Genomic DNA, 27,742 nt, shown 5'->3' with positions numbered 1-27,742 from the left:
TAGAGGACCCCAGTAGTGCAGTTGGTTAGTGAGCTATGCTCACTATTACTGCTTTCTATGGTCGGAGTGTAATTTTATATTTTCTCGATTGAAAGTATCTTTGTTTTGAAAGAAGATCGGTTACTTCTGAACGAGGGAATTTGATTTTCTCGCGATCGTAGATTAATTATTTGAAACCACCGGCTTTTTTTCAAATTCTGTGAAATATGTTTAGGTATACCAACAGAAATCGCACTAAAAGACGCCGAGTGATGGCCAGGAAACTGAAGCCTGAGTTGCATCGCCGTCCTCAAATATTTGAAAATAGTAGATTTTACATCCATCCGTATTTTATTAACGGCTCCAGGCGAAAAGTTCTCCATGAATTAATCGTGAAATATGGTGGCTCTTATACTTTAGTGCTTGATGATGAAACAACACATATTTTAGTGGATGAGGATGTTTCGAGTGGAAAATTTTGGCGTTCTTTAGGGGAAATAACACTTTCCCCGAACGTAAATGTATTGATAGTCAGTTGGTTGAGTGCTAGTGTTAGAGCAGGTCGGTGTTTAAATCCAGTGGATTATGAGATACGCCGACCAAGATTTGAAACTAGTCATCGGTGTGCTGCATCTACAAGCACTGCTGTTGTTGGTACAGTTGATAATGAGTGTGTTTTTTCTGATACTTCATCATCATCTGCTATCTTTATTAGTGAAGATGCTGATGTTGAATTGCCATATTTAGAAGCTGCTCGTGAAGAAGCTTCCACATATGATGATGGAAAATATGATGAAGAAACATCATGTGATGATGAGTGGATAATTTTTATAGGAAACCCTGAATCGTATGATGCTGCAAATTCTGAAGCATTAAATGCACCTGGTATTGTAAATTCTGAACCATCGGATGCATCTGGTATTGTGAATACTGTGCCAGATGCATCTGGTATAATAAATTCTGGACCATCAAATACATCTGGTATTGTAAATTCGTTGGATGTGTCTGGTATTGTAAATTCTGAACCATCAAATACATCTGGTATTGTAAATTCGTTGGATATGTCTGGTATTGTAAATTCTGGACCATTGGATGCATCTGGTATTGTAAATTCTGGGCCATCGGATGCATCTGGTATTGTAAATTCTGGGCCATCGGATGCATCTGGTATTTTAAATTCTGGAACATCGGATGCATCTGGTATTTTAAATTCTGGAACATCGGATGCATCTGGTATTTTAAATTCTGGACCATCGGATGTATCTGGTATTTTAAATTCTGGACCACCAAATACACCTGGTATTGTAAATTCCTGTACCCCAAACTCTTGTGCTACTGAGCCTGCACCAAACTGCAAAAAACGGAAACTGGAGGATACATTTCCATCTTCACGTCCTGATACTCTTGCTGCTCGACTGAGTCGAGTTCGAGTAAGACGAATACCGGAACATTTACGTGAGCCTGGTGGACGTGCTGTCATTGTTGATTTAAATGGAGATTTTTCGCAGCCATCTGGCAAGAATGTTGAGAATGATAAAATAATCAACAACAATTATTCTTATGTGGACTTAAATAGAACAGAGACAAATGGTATGGATAAGAAGTTCAAAGTAGCAAAAGAAACCGAGGGTACATTATATGATGACAAAAATTTTGGAAATCAGTCTGATAACTATGCATCTGTTCATAAATTTGTAAATGTCATTCCTTTTGAAAAACCAAACACAGAATCTAGCATTGAGGCTTCTGAAGATAAAAGTAAAAAGTCTATTACTGTTTTTTCTCTTGATGAACAATTTGATGCAGAATCTGTGAATGAAGTTTCTCAAGTTGTAACAATGATTGTTGAGTCTGTATGTGAAGTCGCTGTCAATGAAAAAATTATTAATGAATCAGTTGTAGAAATTTCCAAAAATGCAATGGAAAATGTTGATTCTACAGAAGAAACTTTAAAAAATGAAAATATTTATGCTGAATTAGTGTCTGATGTCTTATTAAGAGTAGTTGAGGATGTTGTTAAAGCAGAAACTGATTCAAAAATTAAAAAAGTTAAATTTGAAAGTTTAAGTGAAAATTTTACACAATTTTCTGAAATGCCCAATGTACATGATGTAGTTAAGATTCCTGTGGATGTATCAAAGGTTGAGAATACGATTACTTTAGAAGATGAAACTCAAAAGGAGAATAACATTGAAAAACTTGCAAAAAGTGAACCATCAAAGAATACTTCACAAGAAAATACATGTACAGAATTAGTTGAAGTAGAATCTGCTGTTTCCGAGTTACCTGTACCACAATTACCCATAAATTCTAATGTTTCAGCTTATCCCGTACAACTGTTTTGCTCCACAGCATTTGAATTTTCAGCAGCACATCAAAATTTTTTCGCTGAACAAAGGAAACTGAAGTCAGTAGAGTATATAACAGCTGATATCTGTTGTGAATATTTTGCGGATGATCAAACAAAACGGGAACCAGCAGAATATATGGCAGTTGATATTAATCTTGAGAATTATTCAAATGATCAAACAAAACAAGAGTCAGTAGAGTACATCACAGCTGATCTTCCATCCAACTTAGATTCATTAGAGTGTGAAGCTGCTAATATTTCAGATGCTTCATATAAAATTCCTGAATCGGAGATTGTACATGAGAAGCGTTCATGTAAGAGACCTGATATAACTGGACCTGATATCTTTTTTCCTTTCCCAATTCCAAGATCATCATTGCACTCTCGCAATTCAAACAACAGAGGACCTTCTAGTCTTTTATCTGTAAGTAATTATGTATGTAATTTGTTCCTTTTTACTTATGCATATTTAGCTCTTTAGGAAAACAAAGATTTTTGCTCTCTTATAAAGATGTAAGGTATAAGTCATCCCCTGCTGATATTTGTCCATTCTGGTTGGTGATTTATTTCCCTTGATTGAAAGCTCTTTTCAGTGAGAATCGTGAGGTTTTTTAAATTTTGGCATAAGAAGGAAAAAAGAAGAAAATTCTTTTTGTAAATTGAAACTTTAATATTAGAGAAAATATTAGTGCTCTTTTTTGTGAATATTACATAATTGCTATTTACTTCAAGGTTCTCAGAAGTAGAATCATTGACTCTCGGCATGTAGTTTTTGTGGCGCTTCTCTTTGCAGCAAACATACTAAATGATATACAACTGTATGAAATATAAGTCATTAAATTACATGAGAGCACTTTTATTTAATATATATAAGCATTAATTGCTATCATTCTTTGTGGATTTGTTTATATTGAAGATAATTGACTGGCTTTCAGTTGTTTTTTTTTTGTCTGTCTTATTGGTTTATCAACTGAAACTTCCTATGTTCTTGATTATTTCCATTTATTGTGCTTCTTCCCTCAAAGAATCTTATGAATACTTTTGGTATATTAAGAATATTTTTCTGAAGTAAATTTACAGAACTAAACTGATCAATGATTAATATTTGTTTGCTGTTAAATTAATATGTTTATTTAGAAATTTTGTAGAATTAGAAAATTTAGAAATTAAAATTTTGCATGGATTTATAGTTATTAAAGATAAGAATAATATTTTGTGATTATTTTAATATTTTTATTCTTGATTAGTTTTGTGATAAGTTATGTGCTTGCATATTTTTTAAGTTGGCTATTCTTTTCATATGCATTTTTATCTATGTCTGTGGGAAATTTTCGACTAGGCAGCTGCATAGGACCTCTTGGCTGAGAGGGTTCTGGCAAACAGATCAGTTAAAGTACTTTTATTTTTTTAGTTACCAAATAAATGTTTGTAAAAAATACAAATTCTATGAATTTTAAAACATAGGATAATATTAACACTTTATGAACTATAATTTCTCAGGTTCTTATATTTCATTATGTTCACTTAGCTATTAGGATATTGATAAACAAAGAATGTCTACTTTGATAATATTGTATACAGATGTGGATGCCTGGCAGTTTAGAATCGTAATAGCTAAGTAAAACACATTTTTTATAGAATTAATAAAATATAAAAGTTAATGAAACATAAAATGTAAACATGTTAAAAATACATTGAAGTGTGAAACTAATTTGATAATTTCTCTAAAAGAGGAGCCTTATAACTTATACTATCTAGGTTCAAAAGATACCTAAATCTGCTCTGATCTATATAGTTTGTCTTATAAGTAACAAAATGCTACGTTGATCTAATGCCTGAAATTCCTTATTTATTCGGTAAAATATTAAATATCCACACAGTAAGGCATTAAATTCTGCAAACTGAAAAAGTGTGGATGAAATGTTTATTTACCTTGCAGTACCCATTTGCACCTTACAGGTGCATAATTAGTTTATTTAATCTACACTTTTATCAAATATCTTGTCGAGAGATTTATATTGTAAGTCTTCAGCCAAACTAATTTGTTAGGCGCTCTCTTAAGTTACAGAAAACATACATTCAATACTTATATCCAGAATGGCATAGAGATATATGTATTAAAAAATGGGAATGATGATGAATATGTATGTGAAAGATCTACTGTACTAATAAATATAGTTTTATGAATTCTTTTAGCCTGTATAATAATTGAAGTGCTCAAAGGATAATAATGATATTTTTTCTTTTAACTTTTTCTGCTTTGTGCAATTTGTATTAATCTAAATGTGTTCTTAGTTGAAAAGCAGTTCCCTCCCTCTCTCTTGCTTATATCTGTAAATTAGTATTAAAGCCATTATTATGCTTTACAGATTTTTATGTATGTCGATTATAAAATATTGTATTCATTTTTTTTGTTTCCTCATAGGGTGCTGTTTATAATCCAAATCGTGAAATAATTAAAAAGCTCCAGGTAATAATATCAAAATTCTGTATTTTAAAAATTCTCTAATTTATTTATTTTTGATGTTAGGATTTATAAATACTTGTTAATTATGCTGTTTAAATAAAAATTTTAAAAGTATGTTATACAAATTCATTAATAGATAATTTCAAATTAAAATTATCTCTGTATGTAATTCTTGAAAGGTAATTTGTGCAATCTTTCTTCTTGCTAAGGTGTTCAATATTTAAGTTAAATTGGCTTTAAGTTCCTTTTTTGTTATCACTATCTGAAACAACTCTCATGGTTCAATCTTTATTCCAAATCTTTTTTAATCTTGAAGAGCAATTTTGACTCAATATAACATTTTATGAAGGCAGGAATCTCCTCTTTTATCCTGGATACTTACTGCTAGCATGAGTTTTTCATTTTCCTCTTTCAGTGATTTTGGGTAATTCTTGATGTAAAGTTATCAAATTTATTCTAATACCAAATCTGCCTTATATATAATATAATATAAAGTTAAAATTATATTAAATATTTGACCAGAGTATATCAAGCATATGCCATCTTTATATCTATAATTCATTCAGTTAACATTTTTAATAATTAAATTTTTTATTGTTCTTATCATGAAAACTTCAAATTCCATATAGTGGACTGTATTTTGATTAGATATTAAATTAAATTAGACAATGAATTTCAGCAATGACTTTTTGATCAAGCTAAGTTTTATAACAAATTCTTACTACAAATCTGGCAAAGCTAGGATTTCATTTACAATGATAAGTCTTCATGTCAGCATCAAAAAAAAAAAAAAAAAATCTAATCAGTTTTACATTTTGTTTGTGCTTATATTTAAAGTTTTTCATGTGATTGAATGTTAAGGAGACAGAATTTATTGAATATTTGAGTTGTAAATGATTAGCTGATAATATTGCACGGAAGTTTTTTGTTTCCTAATTTTCTTCATATAGTCTATATCAGGGGTGGCGAACCTTTATGGATCAACGTGCCATTTTTTCTAAAGAAATGTTTAATGAGATATAGACGTGCCGTCAAATAATTTTGACTTGATTATTGGGAAAATAATAAAATTAAATACTAACAACTCAATACTCTTTCTTTACTACGAAAAAATACATTTTGCACTGTATAGTAGTAAATGTTTTAGTTATGTGTAATTCAAATTAAAGTAACATTAGCGCGACTTCTGTTGTTACTGATTAGATGACAAATATCTTATATTAGGATTTTAAAGTGTTACTTTTAGAAGAATGCATGCTGAATTGGGGGGTCATCTGCCAAACGGTTTCTAAGCGAGTCTAATGTTATTCATCTCTGTAAATAATGACTCGCAAGCATAAGTAGATGAAGTATGGTTAAAATAGCATGAGCCAGCTTCTTCACACAGTTAAATGTGTCTGAAATCGAATTCCATGTTTCCAAAATTTCGTTACTGTCGTTTTTACTTATATTACTTGTTAATCTTTCTGTCTCAATCTATTCCAACGTTTCTCCTCTTTCAATAAATTTTTAAATCTATATTGAACTGGACTGGAAATTAATCAGTTGCATTTCAAATTCTTCAATTTCCAGCCAATCTAATTGGGACAAATTCTGTTTATCAAATGAAATTACATCGGGGTACATAATACACTTCCGATATTCCTCTGAACTGAGAAAATCTCACTTTAAATTCCTTGACTAAGAATCAATTATGGAAATAAATTCTCCAATAACTTTTTCTGCGTCTGGTTTCTCATATACATCTAAATTTGATATATAATATTGATATGTTTGATATTTTTTTTCAAGTGCGAATGAGATCCATCGTGGTGACAATTTTTTTATTTGTGCCTTGAGTTTTACGTTCAATTTATTGAAATGTTGGCACGTGTCTGTAAAAAACATCAATTTTGAAAGCCACATAATATCCAACAACTGTAGGTATTGTTCAATTTCTCCCTCATTTTGAAGAAACAGTCTGATTTCTTCTAAGCAGTCAACAAACCTTTGAAGTACGTTCTCACGGCTCAACCAGCGAACATTATTATACATTAGTAAGCCATTATATACCGAGTTGACTTCATCCAACAAAGCATCAAACTTTCGTTTATTTAAAGCCTGCAACGATATGAGGTTGACTATTTTTGTGACTAACGCCATTACATTATTAAAAGATGTTAAACCACTCTTAGCACACAAGACTTGTCAGTGAATAATGCCAGGGCCCGACTTAGGCTAATTGGGGCCAGGGGCAAAACTTCTTTAGGGGCTTGATTAAAAAAAAAGTTCATTAAAAAACGGAAACGTAAAATAAACTTTCTATTCGATTTGGGGGTATGTCCCTGCCTTAGTCAGGCTCTGAATAATGCAGTGATATTCCAGAATTGAATGTCCTTAGTCTGTTTGAAATAAACTAATGAAACCACTTTTTTTTTTTTTTTTTTTTTTTGCCCATCATATTTGGAGCACCATCAGTTGTTACAGGAACAATTCTTTTAAATCAATTTCTTTCTCAGCTTGCGATCTTTTAACATCCTTACAAATATCTGCGCCCTAGTAGTTGTTAGCAACAATTGTAATTGCAATTAATTCTTCCTTAATGATGCTTCCTACAAAATATCGAGCAAAAATAGCTAAAACACACACACACACACACACACACACACACACACACACACACACACACACACACACACACACACACACACACACACACACACACACACACACACACACACACACACACACACACACACACACACACACACACACACACACTTAGCCGAAAGATAAAAAAAAATGCGATAACTTATTCACTTGCTAGTTTATTCATTATTCTACTAAATATAGTGTAATTAGAAGAATTTAAAAGAATTTTTAATGTATTAACCAATAGATAACAATAAAATTGAATAAAATGAACTATACTTTAGTTACATCAAGGAAAACAAGGCAAACATTTACCTCAGGGCTGTCTATAATGTATTTCAAAAGCAACAGTAAAAAGGTTTCTTAATTTTTACAAATCTTCAATTATTCCTTCGCAGTTTGTTTATATATTGTTTTTCCTTGTATTTTTAAAAATTTGTTCAGCGATGTTGCATGCATATTTTTAACCCTTTGTACTCGGAAAAGTAATTTGATGCATAATTATTCACTTAATACAAGGGCTTGTTTTTTGCACTAAAAAATAAATATATATTTATAATTGTTTTAAGTTGAATTTCCCTGAAAAATTAACTACTTCTTTTTAAAATTCTGTAGGTATTTTTAACAATCAAAATTGAAAAATAAATGAAGCATCAAAATTATGCACAATCTTGAATGATGCTGGAGAGGCACCATTCGAGTGCAGAGGGTTAAGCTACTAAATGCTTGATCCATTTCAGTATTTTTTGCATTTTCTTTTACATATTAATCCCATCAGAATCATCAATTAATGCTTGGTTTTGCTGACATAAAACAAGAACTCCTAATTTTTTTATATTTTACAAAGAAAAGGCAGGAAAATTAAATCTGCACTGCAGCATTGCAATATTCATTTTTGACAAATTTTCATATATATTTGGAATTTCAGTTTTGTCTTTAACACTCAGCTTTTTTTGTATCCATTTTTGTTTTATAATTCAGCCACATGCAAGAGTGGCATGGTTCATCAAACTAAACTTGGCAGTGTCACTATCCATTTAAACTCATTTAGACAAATCTAATCCATACAAAAGAATGTGAACCTCTTTCCATGGGGGAAATAACTCCCAAATGTTTTCTTACAAATGGAGCAAGAAATTCCATGAATGTTTATTGTTAATGCTGGTTGAAAATGAAGGATGGGTCAATACATGTCTTGAAATCTTATAACATTAAATAATATAGTGATCTCATCAAATGAATAGTTTTATGCATATTTGAGTATGGCATTTCAGAACCAGATTATTTTAATAATAAAGCTAATAATAACATAAACCACTGTCAATTTAAGCAATGTCTACTTTATTTTGATTCCATGGAAAAATATATGCAATTTAGTCAAAAATTGATTTCAATATACCATTATAATCAATCCAATAATAAAGAAGTTAGAAATGATGAAATTTAAAAAAATCATTCAATACACTAAATGTGTTTTTATAAATTGTTTTTTATAAATTTATTAATTGGAGAAAACTTCAAAAATTACATGATTATTTCATTGAGGAAAGGTTGTGGCAAGTTATAGATGATTTTTAAAAAAATGGATTTTATTATGCCTTAAATAGTAAAATAATTGAGATATAATTTGGAACAGATATTATTATATAAATAAATTCTGGTTCAAATGATTTGTTTTCAAAATCTCTTCAAGCATCACTTTGATATAAATTTTTCAGTGATTTATTAGACACTGGCATATATTTTGTACTTTATATATGGATAGGTTTTTATATATAATAGGAAAAAACAATAAAAATATTTCTGAAGGTAAATTTACATCATAAATAAAATCTTCAGCTCTTTCATGACACATTTAGTAAGCACATTTGATGGATAGATGGATGGATATTGGATTTTTATGGCGCAAAAGCCAAAACTGGCTATGCTGCACCAAAACAATAAGCACACTTGAAATGTTGTATCATTTACATTTTCTAAACTTGCAAATGTTTCGAATAGCAGTATAGTTTATTTTATTTTGAAAAAAAAAATTATTAGACTGCTTTTTCTAATTGTTTTTTTTTTATGTATATATATACACTTAGCTATTGTATGAAAGTTTCAAAAGATCTGGGGAAAAATGGAGAATGGATGTGTATGAGAAAGCTATTCTTGCATTGACAACACATACCAAAAAAATTGAATCCTTAGAGGTTTGTATTTATTACATTTTAAAATCTAGTGGCTTATATCACTTTAAAATCTTATGGCTGCTCTTTCCTATTATTTTAAGAAAATGACAGATTTTTATATCTTATTGAGTGTTATTTTTACATGATAGGGAATACGGTTCTTAAGTTGCATAAGCAAAAAGATTGCTAAGAAAGTATTGCAAATTTCTGAAACTGGTCACTTAGAAGAAATTGATGAAATTTGCAACAGACCGTCTGAAGAAACCAGAAAAGCTTTTAGCAGAGCATGGGGTATTGGACCACGTAAGGCTCGTGAACTCTACAGAGAAGTGAGTCTTTTTACATTTTCCCCACTTTTTTGTTGTCTTTTAAAAAGTATTTTATATAAAGTGTGAGTCACATAAAATTTATTTAAATTCCTGATTAGAAATTAATTTTGTCTTTCAGACTTATAAATTCAGTCTCTTTTATTTCATTTTAAAATTATTTATTAAATACGTTTCAGTTCACTTCTGTGGAAATTTACATAAACATTTTGCTGATATTCATGAATGCTTTTAATATTTTTCATATGTATACCAATAATAGTTATTCATTATTTAATAATAATTTCAACAAATAGTTATTTCACTATTTTACTTCAAATAAAAAAAAAAAAAAAAAAAAAACACCAGGAAGAAATTTTCTTGTACAAATTTTTAATTATGATTTCCATTTGAAAGGGCCATGCATTTTCCTACTTGATGCTGTTTCCATTGCCCAAATATATCTCTCAGCATATTATTTTCTAAATCTGTGTATCATTTTCTCTTTATCATAGTTCTTTATATTTTCAAATTGGCTCAAAAATTTAAAGAGGTTTCCACCCCCACCCCGTTTTATCAGTACAATTTTGCTCTTAAGAAGTAGAAATGATTTATTTATGAAATATGCATGTGTATAGGCCGAATTTCTTCAGTGCAAATCGAAATCGTGTATTCATTTGTTAAAATATATAAAGCTTAGGAATTTAGATAAAATAGGTTTCATAGCACAATTCTCTAACATATAAAAGTCATAAAAGTACTTTGATTAAAATTAATCTTTCAGTTAAAATAAGTTTCAGTGCTTTTTAACATGTAATATAATTGTATTGTTAAAAGCTCTGAGCTTTTGAATGCTTTGTATATCAGTGGTAGATTTCTGAATTTTTTTAGATGAAAATTACTAGAATTGCAAATTTATTTACATTATGAAAGAGAATATGCTGATGACCCTAGAACAATATAGCATTTTTTTAATAGATGAATTCTCTTGTATGCATTAAAAAAAATTCTTGGTTTTTGTTGCTGAAAAGATTAAAACAAACAAAAAAAAAAGGGGCCTTTTTTGGGGAATGCAGTTTTTTTTAATGTGCTGGAATGTAAAAAGTTGTTCATTATATATTTTTTCTTTTTTAGAATTTGTTAGTATTTTAAAGTTAAGTAATATAACTGCTGGATTGTAAGCTTTTATTGTTCAATATAATTGTACAGGTAAATTCTTCTCAAGTGTATTTTTTTCTATTTGTGTTAACACGGAATTTTAATGAATTATGCTGTTGTGCCCTTCCATCTTAATTCTTCGATATATTCTAATGAGAGGTGTAGCGATCAAAAAGCAAGTAGGTTATAGATGCCCTGGGCACCAATCTTGTTTGATGCCATGGAGACAATATGATAACGCATATGTCACTTTTTAAATAAAATTATAATGAAAGGACGAAAAAATAATACCATGCCCTGAATGCAGTTTACACCTGAATGGCTGCTATGGTGACTAAGGCCGAAAACAATTATATGATACCCTGGACGCCATTTATTTCACTTATTCTAACTGCTATTTTTTATTTGATGCTTTATTTTGATAAACCTGTTAATTTCTTGTCTTATATTCTGTTGAATAAAATACTGCAAATATTTGTATAATGGAAAACCGTGGTTTTTCATGAAATTTCGAAAATCTTAGCCTTAATGTGTGGATTCAAAATATGACACAGGATTTTAAAATTTATTTGGCAACTAAAATGAAGTTTTTTGATGCTATTAGAAAGCAAAAATGCCATAGCATATATAATTTTAATGTAAAAGTAAATTTTGTCTGGGGAAGACTTTTTATTTTTTCAAACTCTTGGCCCTTTATGCAAACTGAAGATTCTATTGGCAAACTGATGAGAAAAATAATGACGCTCTGCACAGAATGCATATTAGAAAGGGAAACATTTTTACAGCTCAACAGATTCAAGATATAATTTTTAAAAATATTTTCCTTATCAATTAGCTTACAGAGTTGCTAATTTTGAGCCCTGTTAGAATTCAGGAATTGAATTCCCTCCCCCCCCTCTACCATATTGTATGAGTATTGCTTACTAAGTATTAAAATGATTTTGTAAGAATATTATAATGTATGATTCATAAGTATACAAATCATTGAATTGAGATTAAAACTAAATGCTTAGTGCTGAAATATTCAGTAACTACCATAGACCATAATTTAATTTTGGTTATTTCTTACTCCAACTTGCTTTACATGTTTTATATTGAAAATAAGTTAAAAAGTGATTGGAATTATATAGAATTATTTTATGTAAACGTAGTTTATTAAGTAATTTGTAATATTTTTATTTTGTTTTTAGAATTATCTCTCTCTGTCTCTTTATATATATAATATAATGTACTGTAAAACCTTATTAAGTCGTCATTCAAAAAACCAAGCAGTTTTGACGATTTAGGCGGAGTGAGAATGTTTTTTTTTTGGGGGGGGGGGAACTGAATTATTTTCATGAATTGCTGTAAGATTCGGTGATTAAAACAAGATACTCAGAATTCAACACATGTAATTGAATGAGCGGAAAATTGAAAAGAAAACTTTTTATTGTTACCATATTTTAGTTTAATTACTTTGTTATATTAAACTAATCCAATAATGTTGATTAATGAATTTGCTGAAATACCTTTCTTTTCTAATATATTGAAGACTTTAAATTCTACATCTGTTGTACCTTGAATGTAGGTTAAGTACTGTCGAACTTTCTCTAGGGCTTCGATTGTTTTTTTAGAGGGGGGGGGGGGGCGTGAGATTTGATCCATATTTTCGATATCACTATCCTCACTTGAACTGCTTTGTTTTTATTCCAAAAATTCAGATGTCAAAACTTTTACGGCTGTTTGTGAGCAGATTGCAATGTCTTTATGAGTGTTGACAAACACTTTAACGTCATTGACGCTACACCCTGTTTCATTTGTGATTTACAGAAAAGTCTCTAATGATTCTGTGTCGATGATATTTTCGCTGAGGATTTCTTCTGATCTTTTGTTTAGTATGAAACCTGAAAGTCGGAAACAATTCGAAACAGTTTGTGATAAAAAGGAACTCAACATTTACTGTGTTTAATTAATTGCATCTAAAACCGAAACTTTTAACTTTTCATTCTTATTTAATGCTTTTATCAGATCTTTTGCAAGCATTTTTTTTAAAAAAAATACTTTCGTTTAAAGTCACGAATTATCTCTTGATCTAAAGGCTGAAGAAGTTTTGAAGTTTTTCATTTCCACTCGTATTAGTTCCAAGCAGAAATGTTAGACGTCATTTGCTTGCTTTTCCAGAAGTGCACTTTTCACCCTTCAATGACAGTTTTATCCGGCAAAAGATGGTAAAATAAGCCAGTTTCGTCAAGTTTAAAAACATTTGAGTCTTCAAACCTAGATAAATTGTCCTTGAAAACACTGTTCTTCCAGTCTTTTGCAGCATCACCATTACCAGCTGCTGTTTCTCCGCAAAGGGTTTTAAAAGAAGTGTTTTATCTTTAAAGCGTTTCAGCCAACCATTATTGCCACCGAAATCTTTTAATGCTCAACTCTTAAGCAATTTCCATTGCTTTTTCGGTGAAAATCACGGCAAAAACTGGCGTATTTTTCTTTCTGGCATGTTTTAGCCATCGAATTAAAACCTCCTTGGTCTTGTCAAATTTCAATTTCCTCATTTTCTCTCTCTCTCTCTCTCTTTTTTTTTTGTTCGTCTTTGCAGTCAGCTTTTTCAATGACTTGTTTCTATGAAAGAATATTGTTCTGTGTAGTTCTAGGAATATGGTGTTTTTTGGCAAACGCTGTTTTCTAAACATTTGATTTTCAAAAAGTGCAATTAAATGTTTTTTCTCTCTTTAAAAGATAATAAGTTTTCGTTTCCCTTGCATATAAAAAGTGTAATCGAACAACGAAATTGAAAGAGAAAAAAATAGCCCTTATGGCGAGGCTTACTGGCTGTGAAATGAAGTCACACTCAGGAGAGGACAAGAACAACGTGTACACTCGCTCCACAGAGTATACACAACGAGAAGTGTGCTTTGAATGATTAGCATCGAGAAGTATGGTTCACGCGCATAGAGAAATTCCAAGAACCCAAAACCCCCAATAGGTGTTGTATGGAAATGAATGCTTAACAAATCTAGGGACCTACAGGTGTTTTGCTGAAGTGAGAAGCATGGTGTAAAATTCCCCGTAACGCCTTGGCTTTCTTAAAGGGAAGAGTCGGGGCTAAAAAGGCAATACGATGACATGCAAAATGGAGAAGATGTTTTTGGCCATTTCTGAGGGTGATGAATTTTTCGGAGTAGAATTAAAATTTGGCAACAGGTAAAGGATGACTATTTTATTACGTTATTTTGTATGAGACTTTGTCGGGACCAAAGAAAAACGACATCTTAGCCGGGTGACGACTTATTGAGGTTTTACTGTATATATATATGTAATGATATTTTAAAATTTAATTTAATCCTAATTAATTTCCTAATTTTTAGCCTAATTCAGCCCATGTCAAAGTCATTCTAAAATATTCTCTTATTTCCTGATCCTATTCCACTTTTTCTTTCTAATTAATTCAACTGAAGCTTTGTAAAAATGATTGCGTCAGCGGTTCCCACATGCTGAGTGAAGGGATAGAAAATCGCTGATGTAAACAGATTCTTCTAAAGGATCCCTCTGTTTCTCTTGTCAAGGTCGACACGTGTGAGAAATTCCAATCAATAACGACACGTGTCAGAAATCTCATGTTATATAAGACCAGGTATAAAATGTTCATCAGTTTTTTCATTTTTTCGCTCTGTGTCGCTCGGTGTTGTGTGTGTGTGTTCGTCGCTCCTGCTTGTACATAATGTGTGCCTTTCATGGATAAAATAAAACGACGTCAAAAAACCGAAAGTCTCTTCAATGTCTTCGAAATTGCCTTCTGATTAGAAAATTATATGCTTACATATATATATATATATATATATATATATATATATATATATATATATATATATATATTAATCTTTACTTTGGAGGTATAGGATACTATGCCACTCTTATAATTGTAGGAAAGCAGTTTGATTTGCATTGGAAAAGTGGACTCGGTATTCTTTTCAAAATGAACAATTTCCTGAATCGTTGATTTTAAATGTAATATTTTATGCCTTTGAGTTACGATAAATACTTATGATCGGGTAAAAAATGGAAATAATATTTTATACATTTATAGTACGGATTATGGCATGAATTTTTAAAGTATATTTTCAGCATTCATGCTATGCTTATTGATTAATTCTTTAGCAAAAATTTTAATTTTGTCTATATGCACATATGTTTGCTTAATTTTCAAATATACCAAGTAACAAAAGTAATTTTTAGAAGAGGAGATTGTGATAGATTGTCTGTGGAGAAGAGGAGATTTATTATAAAATGATTTGTTTTGAAACTAAACAAATCATTTTATAATAAATCTGTTTTCAAATAAAATACTAGTTTTATTAATGATTTACTGCAAACATACTAAATGATTATTCATTTTTTTCTTGTAGTTTCTTCATTTTTTAACAATTTATTATAAATGCAACAAAGGTGTAGCGAGAAAGATATAAATTTTAATTTATGTTATTGATTCATATCGTTATCAGAATATGAGCATTTCTATTGGGAGAGACAGAATTTTAAGCTATTATAGTCTCTGAAGACCAGTGACATGTAGCGTTTATGCATTAACGCTTATTATTCCTGATAAATTTTTAACATATGCATCTGAATTGTTAATATTTTTTTTTGCACTAAAATTACCATTTTTATTGAATGCAAAAAAAAAAAAAAAAAAAGTTTGCTTATAGGAATTAAACTGCAATGGAACAAATTATACACTGACGGAAAAACAAATCCCAACACCAAGAAAAAATTATTGTAGAGTAATGAAATTTGGACAATGCATTTGTCTAGTTAACGGGTTTAATTGATTAAATTTTCAAGATCACAGGTTAATTTAAGCTCAAGAAAATACATTTCAAATGTGAAATGTTGTTACATTAATAACCGGTATATCCTCCAGAATTTTGAATGCTAGCCTGCAAAAGTTCATGCATTGTGTCATACAGGTGCCGAATGTCACTTTGTGGTATGGAATTGTATGCTTGGTGTACTTGTTCTGTTAATACTGGGACGGTTAGTGCTGGCTGTGGATGGCAATGACATCCCATACGGGCTCAATTGGAAACAGATCTGGTGATCTTACAGGTCAAGGTAACTCTGTAGAGCACGTTGCATTACAAACAGCGTATGAGGGTGAGCGTTATCCTTTTGGAAAACTCCTCCTTGAATGCTGCTCATGAATGGTAGCACTGCAGGTTGAATTACCAGACTGACATACAAATTTACAGTCAGTGTGTTTGGGTTAACCACGAGAGTGCTCCAGCTGTCATAAGAAATTGCTCCCCAGACCATGTCTCCAGGTGTAGTCCAGTGTGTCTAGGCCATACACAGATTGGTTGCAGGCGTTCCCCTTGCCTCCTTCTGACCAACATACGGCCATCACTGGCGCCAAGGCAGAACCTGCTTTCATCAGAAAACGCAACAGATCTCCACTCCGTCCTCTGGCTTGACACCACTTGCGTCGCAAACGGCAATGGCTTGGAGTCAGTGGAATGCACGCTACAGGACGCCTGGCTCGGTGCTGTCCTTGAAGTAACCGATTTCTAACAGTTCGTTGTGTCACTGTGGTACCAACTACAGCTCGAATTTCTGTCGCAGACGGAGCACGATGCGCCACAGCCGTACGCCGAATACGGTGGTCTTCCCTTTCAGTAGTGCCATATGGCCGCCCGGAACCCGGTCTTTTCGAAGCAGTACCATCCATTGACCGCTGCTCCCAACAATCATGCACAGTGGATACATTCCAGCGAAGTCTTTCTGCAATATCACGGAAAGAAAATCCACCTTCTTGTAGTCCTATTACACGACCTCGTTTAAACACGGTGAGCTGTTGATAATGGCTTCTTCGTCTTCTTAAAGGCGTTCTTGGCTAACATCAATTCGGTACGTCAAATTTCAAAGATAAATAACGCTCCCGAACTTTACAGCACGCATTTAAAGCAAACATGATTGACAAGTTCTGAGTGGCGCCACCAGTGCCCCACTTATGCGCGATGCGCGAAATTTGAATCGATGTCATCTTTCAGATGTGTAAACCCGCCTACCAAATTTTGTTTATCTAACTTAAGTATTTCTTGATGTTGGGATTGGGATTTTCCGTCAGCGTATTATATGAACTTATTTTTTTCATTTATGTAATTTTGATTTTTCATTTCAATAGTAGAATATATAAAGTTGAAATATTATTGTCAACCTTTTAATGTGGTATTAATAAATGAAAGCATAATGAAAATTGGAAAATACATGCAAATAAAATGATTTGCAGGAAATATAACAATATTCTGATTATTTTATGCTTTTGAAGGGATTTGATACTTTGGCTGATCTTAGGACAAAAGCAAGTTTGTCTCCACCTCTTCTTGTAGGGTTGAAATACTATGATGAATTAAATACCAAAATGCCATGGAAAGAAGCTCGATCGATATATTTGAAAGTAAGTTTCTGCCTCTTTGCTATAATACTTAGTTTTTCATTCTTCGTTTTATTTTATGCTTTTCTTTCAATTTTAAAATTTTATGATTAAATTCATATCATAGCAAGGAAAATTTTAACTTTCAAAGGAGAGTTTTCTCATGGTGAAATATGTATAGGATATTTCACTACACTATATATGAACTTTTTTAAGAGTTGAATGCTTGAAGATGACTCAGAATTCAGAAACTATTGTAAATTTGGAAAGTCATTGTCAGGTTTTATAAATATGCAAAGAGCTCATGAAAGAATTGTACTTAGTGGAAATATTAACAAAATGCATTTTGTTAATAACAGAAGCTATTCAAACCTGTGAAACACATGCCTGACGTTAAGAGATAAAATCATTTACATTCTGGAAAATTCCCATTTTATCTTTGCAGTTACAGAAATGCATGGATCAAAATCTTAGTCAATAAGAATGTCATAGACTAAAACTTTTAGGTGATCTTAGAAAAAAATTATTTCAGGATAAGTCTGTTTATCCATGGGACCAATTTTATCAAATTGTCATTTTTAAGTTTTGATTGAAAGTCTTCGATAAAGGGGACAGAATATACTCTTTCCTGGAGACATTTTAAGTGCAGCATCTGTTGAATCTATAATTCATTAAGGTTTGGTTGAAGTTTATGTTGTAAATATTTGATAAATTCTTCCATCTCAAGGTTTAGGCTTGCGATATGGACTGTTAAGTGATCTCCCATAATGTTGTGCCTAATATTTATTGTAAGTACTCATGTAGTTTGAGCTTCTCTAATGTCTACTAACTGGTAGATGATGTTTGCGTTTTTGCATTTCTCTGATTCTTATTCATTAGTGAGCAATTTATCACTTTCAGAAATAAAGATGTCTAAAACATGTGGTTCTAATGGTATCAATTCATAACTTCATTTTAATTTCATTTCATTTAATTAGAAATATTGTATATTCCAAGCACTTGGTAAGGAAAAATTACTCATTTAATGTGTGGTAATGTTTCGGAGTAGATTGCATGTACTGTATATACGGTATTGTTTCGAAATAGATTGCAGGCACTTAATATTTGGTACTGTTTTGAAGTAGATTGCAAGCACTTTATTTTTCGAAAAACATTGACCTGTTTTTATGCTGTTACATACGTCACATTGATTTCTTATTTTCTTTGCAGCATCGTATCATAGCAGGATTGTATTTAATATCTTGTTATAAATCTAAAAATAAGTGATATAGAATGGCTGATTTTTTTTATTTTGATGTTTATTTCATGAGAAATTCAAACAATGTCATATGCCATATTATAATAAATGATTTAAAAAAATAGTGATTGTGAGGAAAGATAAGATATGTATATGCATTTTTTAACAATTAATATTTTTAGTTCTTATTTAAACATAGATAAGTAAAAAAAGATTTTATTTTTATGAAGCAAATTTTTATCTGGTTACTATTTAAATTGATACAACTTCCTTCTGTTAATTAAATGTAGAAGTAATTGATGTAGAGTTTAAATAATATTGGAAAGCAAGATGTAAATAGGATAATATTACTTATGTAAACATGTATATTTTATGTTTTGTTTATTTATAATTTAGGTGTTGAATGCCGCATTTGCTAAGTATCCCTTCCTTCAGGGTGATGCTTGTTCTTCTTTGAGAAGAAGAAAAAAATTCTGTGGTCATGTTTCTGTATTATTAAGATTGCCGGTTGGATATTACAAGAATGATCATAAAATACTACCAGATGTAGTTGCTGAACTACACAAATCAGGTTTTATTTTCATTTCATTATTTTTTTATTAAAATGTTTTTTACATTTTCATTTTTATTATTAAGAATTTTAATAACTTTAATAAGAAAATCAGAGTTATTAATTGAAATTAGAAATTAGCTGCTTTTAATTTGAATCCTTTGATCAGTTATAATATTTTGACCCAAATTTTCATATTTTCTTGCTATATTTTAGGAAATCTGCATTTTTTTCAAAATTGCAAAATATTAAATGCTGTTAGCCTCTAAAAGGAGTCCATTATAAAATTTAGTTTGATCATTTATTAAAATTTTTTATGCTGTTAATGTATGAATTAATGCATCAATTATGTATATTAGGTAGTCCTAAATGAATCTCGAATAGGATGGTCGTGAATTGTAAGATGGGGACTGTAATCAGTTACAAAATGGCTATTATCATCAGCTCGATGTGGCCATAAAACCATACTACTATTGTTGTATCCTTCAAATTGAGAACCTGCTTACTTATGTAATATCTTCTCATTTATATTTTGAGGTATTCTCTGGAGGGATCTATTAGGTAAAGCTAACATTCTTGTGAAATGCCCCATTTCTTTAATCTTTCAGATTCAATTTTGTATGACATCAAGAAATCAGATAATATTTGGTAAAGTGAAATTCCATCTATGCAAAGAACAGGGCGCGTACCGTCATTAAAAGTCATTAAAAACTGCGTATTTTTTATGGACCTTATGCAAGGGCCTTAAAAATGCTTATTTTTTTACAAAGGTGCCCATTTTTCTTTTTGAAGATAAAATAAAATTTTCCGGAGGTTAGATTTGCCCTAGTATAGGAATAAATTTTCTTTGTTTTGTCTCATCTTTTAATGAAAAGTGCTGACCATAAAGAAGGAAGTGATGCTGGTTGTTGATTAATTTGCATTAGTGAGTTCAAAGGTTGAAAAAAGTTTCTCCTGTGATAATATATAGTATGTATGTATGTATGCATAGATTAAAAGTATTTCTTTGGGTGACTTAACTTTTTTTAAATTTCTTTTGCTTACATTAGTAAACAAAAAAAGTTTCTTTTCGGGGATAATTTTATGTTTTGACCGGAAATACGTATGTAAAGTTGGTATTTAGCTGTAACTTAACCTCATTGTTGTACTGTTGTTCCGTGGTTACTTCTTTGCAGAATATTTATTTTAACATTTTTATCAATAAATTATTTAAATATTTTTTTACATGTAATTTTAATGCAAAAGCTGTATTTTTTTTACAATATGCCGAAAAAAATGTGTACTCAATTCACTGTCAACATACAAAAGTGAATACACTCAATGGGTGAAGGCTGCCAAAAATAAATATAAAACGAAATGTCCATGTTGCTCTAAAGAATTTAACATTTCAAATGTGGGAAAAGCAACTTAAACCTCAGGCGCGAGTAGCATGTCTGCTCAAGTGGCAAAATTAGCGAGCTGTTGCGTCAATTCATCTTGTTTGGCTCTCCTGTGGATTTGCCTATAATTCTTTAATAATTTGAGTCTTTTAGTGCAGCTAACTATCCTGTCGACTATTTAAATGTAAGCATATTTTAGCACTTGTGTAGCTGAATAGAAGACACTTTGAAGTTTTAACTTCGATTTATTTCACTACAGCAGGCATTTATGTATAAGAAGCGATGATAAACTTGACGTCCGTTTACATCACGACGTAAGAACTAAAGAGACCGAAATTTTTCCATATGGTGGTTTTATTATGAGATTTTGATAGGGATTTCTTTGACATATGTAGTCTTAGGAAAGGGAAACTTGTTTCTTTAAAAGAATGTGGTAAGCATTAAGGATTTTTATCCCTTCACTCGGAGCGCGAGAAAATGATGAAGTGAGCAGTTGTGAATAGAGCCCATGGGGAAGTAATTAAATGAAAAAGTGGAATTGGAGCAGGAAATAAGGGACTATTTTAGAATGAAGTTAATATGGGTTAAATTGAAATTTATATTAGATTAAGAGATATCACACACGCACACACAAACACACACGCAAGGGATTTCTTTAACATGTGTTGACTTAGAAAAGGGAATCGTGAGCACTTTGGGGGGCGCATACCCGGAAATCAGATAAGAGGATTGAAACAGAAGTGTCGACTTTATATATACCTTCATTTGTAGAGTTCTGGTAAGTCTTCTCTGAACTATGTATTTGCTAAGAATGTGAATTGATTAGATGCAAGGAGGATAGTCAGATTTATCATTCCTGTTATAACAAATGATTATTTTTATGAATTACACATGACCAGAATAAAAAAACGAGCCTTTCTATTTTAATAGAATAAATCCATTTTTTGAATGATGTGATATGCAACCCAGTAGAATTTGAGTCTTGAAGTGTCTAAGAATCGAATTGAAAAGTTTACCTTCTAAGTACTTTGATAAGAAAAGTCCTACCAGTAATTTTGCAAGATAATTAAGATTCTGGTAATACTATTTCATATACAGGCCATAGTTAAAAGAAAATTTTCGTGTTTTAAAAATATTGTGGTTTAAATCCGTAGGGAAGAAATATATATTGCAAAATATTTGTTTTTAGGTGAATTGAAAAACGTACTTGAGCGGAGAATTTTTAAATCACAAAAGAACTTAAATTATATACAAAAAGGATAAAAAATGGCCATTCAAACTGTGTCAAAAATATGAGCAAGCAACAATTACAATTTTAAAATGATAAAATAAATAAATAAGAAAACGAAAAGTTTTGCAAATGAACTAAATGATTTGAAGTAAAAGACGGTGAGAACTGAACACACTATACACACTCAAGTTGAACACAGAAGTTTGATAACAAATTTATTGTAGATGCAAAGAAGAATGGATATTTTTAATACGTACCAGCATCAATTAATTTTAGAAGTTGAGATTTTAACAGCTACTAATTTTTAAAAATATCTGGATGATATACTATTTGTTTCCTTTTTATATTTGCAAAATAAATAAGTAAAAGTAAAAGTGAAAATTTGTATCTCTCTCTTATATTTTTTAATTTCTTCTGCTTTTTTATTTAAGGTTAGAAATTTCTGTTCGATTAACATTTTTTTTAATGAACATTTCATCTAAAGTGTGAATGCATTTGTGAAATGAGCATTTGGTAATAGTTTGTGTGAAATCAGCTTCTATACAGGCAGTGATTAAAGATAAGGGCACGAAAGGCGCTAGATTGTAATCTTTAAATCCACTTTGAACTATAAGTTTTGCTTATTTGTTTCAAGGTAAGCATAACAGGTAGCCTAATTCTATATTAAAACTTCTAGAAATAGTAACAAGAAAATAATGCCGCATTCGAACGTTAATAGTGTAAGTATTTGATTTAGCTTTATCATTTGCATTAATATGCCTAATCTATGCAATTTTAAATATATATTTAAAAAATGTAAATTCTGGGAAATCGAGTATTTTCTTGAATTTTTAAAGTTCTTGGATTTTTTTCCTTCATTAAAAGTGGTACCACGGACTATAACATTTATTTTTCTATCATATCTTACTGATAGCAGTGAACACGCTTGATAAGTGTTTTTTAAATGGCACCTGTAATTACAAATGCTTGTTTTACAATATAGATTTTCTTTCTGAACATGCAAAATTAATTATTACCATTTTTAAAATTAAGTATTACTTATGTATGCTCTTTAGGGAGAGCGCAGTAGGCTCTCAGTAATCTAGCAGAACTTAGAAAAGAGGACTACCGAATTAGTAGAGGTTTATTTGAAAATAGTATATTTTAATGGCAAAGGTGTTTATTGCTCAAAAATATAAAATACATAAAATTATAGTACAAAGTATGCTGTTACTTTCAACAAATGTTACAAAGTATAATTTAAACTCTGAGCAGCAGCTAATTGCTTACATTGTTCCAAAGTTACTGACAATTGCATGTAACGAATTATTTTCGCTTTAGCGCTCGTCTTTTTACTTTCTGTGAATACTGGATATCCAGAAAAGTTAGATTTGTGGAATATCGTATTACCAAAAGTTTAATTAAGTCTGATTTTTCAAAAAAAATCATTATTGTGATGTCATTATTTTATTAATTTAATGCATGGTTTATTACTTTTGTAGGTTATGTCGTTGATGACCTGATTCGCCACGAAGAAATTGGAAACCAAACTAAGTATGCTGGCATATTTAGGTTAGGGCGTATATACAAGGTGATTTTTAATAATTATAATATTTCTGTTCTGTTAATTTTGTAAGTTCAAAGGCAGATCTATGGCTGTGTCTGAGTTTAAAAATTTCTTTCTTTTTATAGTTTCGGAGAATTGAAATTACTGTCTGCATCCATGAAGAATATGGTTGTGCACTTATGTTTTTGACGGGCTCCTCCTATTTTAATAGAGCTATTCAACAGTTTGCCCTGAAAAGGAACATGTTGCTTGATGGGCATTCTTTGAGGCTGAGGATTCTAAATGAAGTAGGTTTTTTCATTATTTCTTGTTATAATTATCCTCGATGTCACAAAATAGAATTTAAATTGGATATATGTTTTTAATTGGAATTATGTTATTTGATGGAATTTGTATAAACAATAAATCAGAATTGGATGGTAAATTTATGTAGTAAATTAAATTTGAAATTTTAATGCTAAAAATTTTCTTTATTTGTTGATATATGCGGCTGTCAGATACAAAAAAAGTGATTAATTATTATGATCATAAACTTGATATATGCCTGTATTCGATATATAAATGATAAAGATTTGGACTTGATCTATCAAACTGCATGAAAGCGCATAAACTGCAACTAGTTTTGTAATTCTGTAAATGTTCATGTGGTAGATTCGTAAAACATTCGAAAATTGTTGGAATCTCTTTTGAAATGCTATGAAGTTGTTTGTTTAATTGTGTTTCAGCAAGTATATGAAGAGGAAGTATAAAATGAAGATATTACTTATTCAGATATTACTCTCAAAGAAAAATAATTGTGCAAGACATTTGTAAAGATCTAAGAAATTGTATGAGCGACAGATCGAAATGTAGAGAGGAACGTAACAATTTAGATATATGAACTGATTTTTATGGCAGATCCATCAATGAGAATAGTAAAGCTACCGCTGTTCAATGGAGTCGATTCACATTTCGCAACCTATGACAAATATAGCTATTGCAAAAGGGAAAAAAAAAAAAAAAAAACCAACATAAGTTATTAAATTTTTAAAAATAAATGATACATTTAATTACATGTTATGACATGGCTACTTTAACACAAGATAAAATTATTTAAAATGACCATTATAGTTTGGTTCAACTGGAATAACACCACTAAAGATAAAATAATCTATTCTATATATAGAAACATGGTTTCTATTGAATAAAAGATTAACTATTCAGTTAATTGTCATGAAATCTTCTTTATTAATATTATTAATGCCTAGTATTTGAAAACAAAATAAAAAAACTATTCAGCAATTTGGATTTCTGTAGCAAACAGTTTGAGTTTCACTTTTATTCATTATTATTTTCACTATATATATATATATATATAATATATATATATAATATAACTAATTTCAATTCTAATCAATTCCCAAAGTTTTATCGTAATTCAGCCCATATCAACTTCAATGTAAAATTTTTTCTTATTTCCTGATCTAATTCCACTTTTTCTATTTAATTAACACTAGAGAAGCTTTGTAAAATGCATAGGTCGGCATTTCACACGCTCCGCGTGAAGGGATAGAAAAATGTCCAGTAAGCACATTCTCTTAAAAAGATCCCTGTGTTTCCCTTATCAGAATTGACATGCGTCAAAAATCCCTATCAGAATCTTAATAGTATATTAGCACTGTGAAACATATTTTCCCTATCAAAATATGGTATATAAGAGGAAGGATAGTTAATTTCTCTCTCTTCCCTCACTTCTCTTACCTAATCTGTTGCTGTAAGCGGACGTGCTTTGTCCGCACCTCTTGTAAATAAATCATGCCTGCCTCCCGGGAGAAATAAAACGAACTTAAAAATGCAAAGTGTCATCTCTATCTTCGAACCTGCTTTCTGTTTTAACAAAAAATCATCTTTACATTATATGTATAGAATGTTTCCGGAACAGCTTCGTGGCCGAAGAGAGAAGACACTTTTGTATTTTAAACTTCGGTTTATTCCATCCTGGGAGGCATAGAGTAGGGTATTAATTCCATCGGCATCGATAAACTTGAGCGTCTTGAAACGGGGTGGCTGGTTAGCTGAGACGAAAAACATTGGCGAGCCGCAATGCAACGTCGAATTGCCTCTCCTCCCGGGGATTTAATTTTAATTCTTTTAATAATTCGAAATTTTTAAGCACAGAAAACCACCCTGTTGACTATTAAATGTAAACACATATTTTTGAAGCAGTTTCATGGCCGAAGAGAGGACATTTTTGTAATTTTAAAAACTTTGCTTCATTCCATCCCGGGTGGCATAATTATGTGCAAGCAAGAGACGACGAGGCACGTCAATCTACAGCACGTGACTCAAGAGAGAAAAGATCGAAAGAAATATTTCCCCCGGTGATTATATACCATGAGATTCCGGCAGGGATTTCTTTACACGTGTCGATTTAGATAAGGGAATCATATGTGTATTTTTAAAGAATTCGCTTAGCCTGACAATTTTTTATCACTCCACTCGGAGTCTGTGAAAGTGCAGATTTAAGCATTTTTACAGAGTTCGGGGCGCATAAATTAAATAAAATGGTAGAATTGGATCAGAATATAAGAGAACAGTTTAGAGTTAAGTTAATATGGGTTAAATTAAGATAAGAATTTGGAAATTAAGTAGGATTTAATTTAGATTGAGAGACATTATATATATATATAATATAATATTGTTAAGCTACATTAATATCATTTGCTTTCAATTCATGTATTTTTTTGAAAATTTAATCTGTTCGTTATAAAAATTGAAAACATTGTAGATAGGAATGATCCTTCCTTGTCTCTTGATATCCAATATTTTCAGGCATAGTTCACTACTGATTTTCGCACTCGCCCATTTCCTGTAAAAAGAAAATTAAAAAAAAAATTGATTACAGAATATTCTGGCATATTCGATGTATTTAAATATTAACTTAACTATTTTATTTATAAAGTAGAAATTTAAGTTAATGTAAATAATCAAGAATATTTCTCTTATTTTTAGTTTGGAGGAACTGCTGATTGCCCAAAACTCTATGCTCCTACTGAAGAAGCTATTTTTCAGTTCCTTATGTTAAACTATATACCTCCTGAAAAACGTGAGCGTTTTGTACTGCCAACCCATTTGTAACTTTATTTCGATATTCGAACATTCCATTTTGTTGATTTCATAATTGGTTTTAGCACAATGTATTCATAGTACATAATTGTACTGATAATGGTATTTAATCTGAATGTACTGGTGGTTATAATTAAAGTGCAAGTGTTTGAAGGATTATAAAAGAAAAGCTACTTGAAGTATGTTGAAGAAATTTAGTATATGTTATATTTACAACATGGGGAAATGAATTACACAATAGAAAATGGGAAAATGAATTGCACAATCAAAAATTTTAGTTCATTTTTTCGCAATAGATGGTGCTGTTGATTATTAAAACTTTGCTTTAGCTCTGTACTATGTCAAAATGAATTCGAAAGATTTTGTGGACTGATGAAGCGCATTTTACTTTATCAGGACCAGTCAACACCCATAACTGTAAGATATAGGGCTCATGGGGTAACCCTTGCATGCAACGTTTGTTACATTTTGGTGTGGTATGACTGCTGCCTTTATTGCTGGTCAATTTTTTTTCCGAAAATTTTACACCAACTTTTTAGTTTGCTGCACCGTAACAGGCACTAGTTACGCTCAAATTTTAGAAAGTAATGTGATACCTGCTTTGCAAGACAGAAACTGCTTCGATTTAACAATATTCATGTAAGATGGAGCACCACCTCACACTGCTCCATTGTGCTACATACCACCGACTTCCCCGAACTTTTAGTGAGGATCATATAGTAGCAGATGTTTCCAAAATGCGTTGCCACCTCTTTCACCTAATTTGAATCCGTGGGATTTTTTGGCTGTGGGGATATTTAAAAGATCGCGTCTACAAGGACACACCTAACACTAGTCCTAGATAAAAACTAGTCCTATTACTGTACATGTCCTAGAAATTCAGCAGGAAACATTAGGTACTACTGTGGATCACGCTGTTTTGCGTCTACAGCATTTGATAGGACTTGAAGGATCCCATTTTGAACAAATACTGTAATACATTACGCATTTCATATTTTAAAAAAGAAAAATTTTATAATTACAATGTATAAAATATTGTCATTAAAAAGCGCCACCTATGACAAAAAGCTGAACTAATTTTTTTTATTATGTAATTCATTTCCCCATGTTGCAAATGTAACATATATCAAATTTCTTCAACATACTCTAAGTAGTTTTTCTTTTACAGTCCTTCAAACACTTGCGCTTTAATTATAACCACCCTGTATATAAGTTGTT

General features: G+C 30.9%; 1 protein-coding gene across 1 annotated transcript; it reads left to right on the top strand.

Moving 5' to 3' along the window:
• LOC129961022 (uncharacterized) lies at positions 1-27,720 on the top strand. The gene is made up of 9 exons (XM_056074816.1): positions 1-2,753; positions 4,755-4,799; positions 9,515-9,622; positions 9,751-9,930; positions 17,372-17,500; positions 19,110-19,284; positions 23,355-23,443; positions 23,545-23,706; positions 26,411-27,720. The coding sequence occupies exons 1-9, from the start codon at positions 207-209 to the stop codon at positions 26,534-26,536; spliced, it is 3,561 nt and encodes a 1,186-aa protein (XP_055930791.1). The 5' UTR covers positions 1-206; the 3' UTR covers positions 26,537-27,720.
• Positions 27,721-27,742: the final 22 nt, after the last annotated feature.

The sequence above is a fragment of the Argiope bruennichi genome, chromosome X2 (assembly GCF_947563725.1).
Source record: "Argiope bruennichi chromosome X2, qqArgBrue1.1, whole genome shotgun sequence".
Classification (NCBI taxonomy): Eukaryota; Metazoa; Arthropoda; class Arachnida; order Araneae; family Araneidae; genus Argiope; species Argiope bruennichi.
The sequence above is the reverse complement of the archived record's forward strand: the minus strand, read 5'-3'. Positions and strand labels throughout refer to the sequence as shown.

Coding starts and splice junctions, on each gene's coding strand:
- LOC129961022 (XM_056074816.1), top strand. CDS start 207: ATGTTTAGGTATACCAACAGAAATCGCACTAAAAGACGCCGAGTGATG. Junction 17,501..19,109: donor CTCGATCGATATATTTGAAA/GTAAGTTTCTGC, acceptor TTTATAATTTAG/GTGTTGAATGCCGCATTTGC. Junction 23,444..23,544: donor GGTTAGGGCGTATATACAAG/GTGATTTTTAAT, acceptor TTCTTTTTATAG/TTTCGGAGAATTGAAATTAC.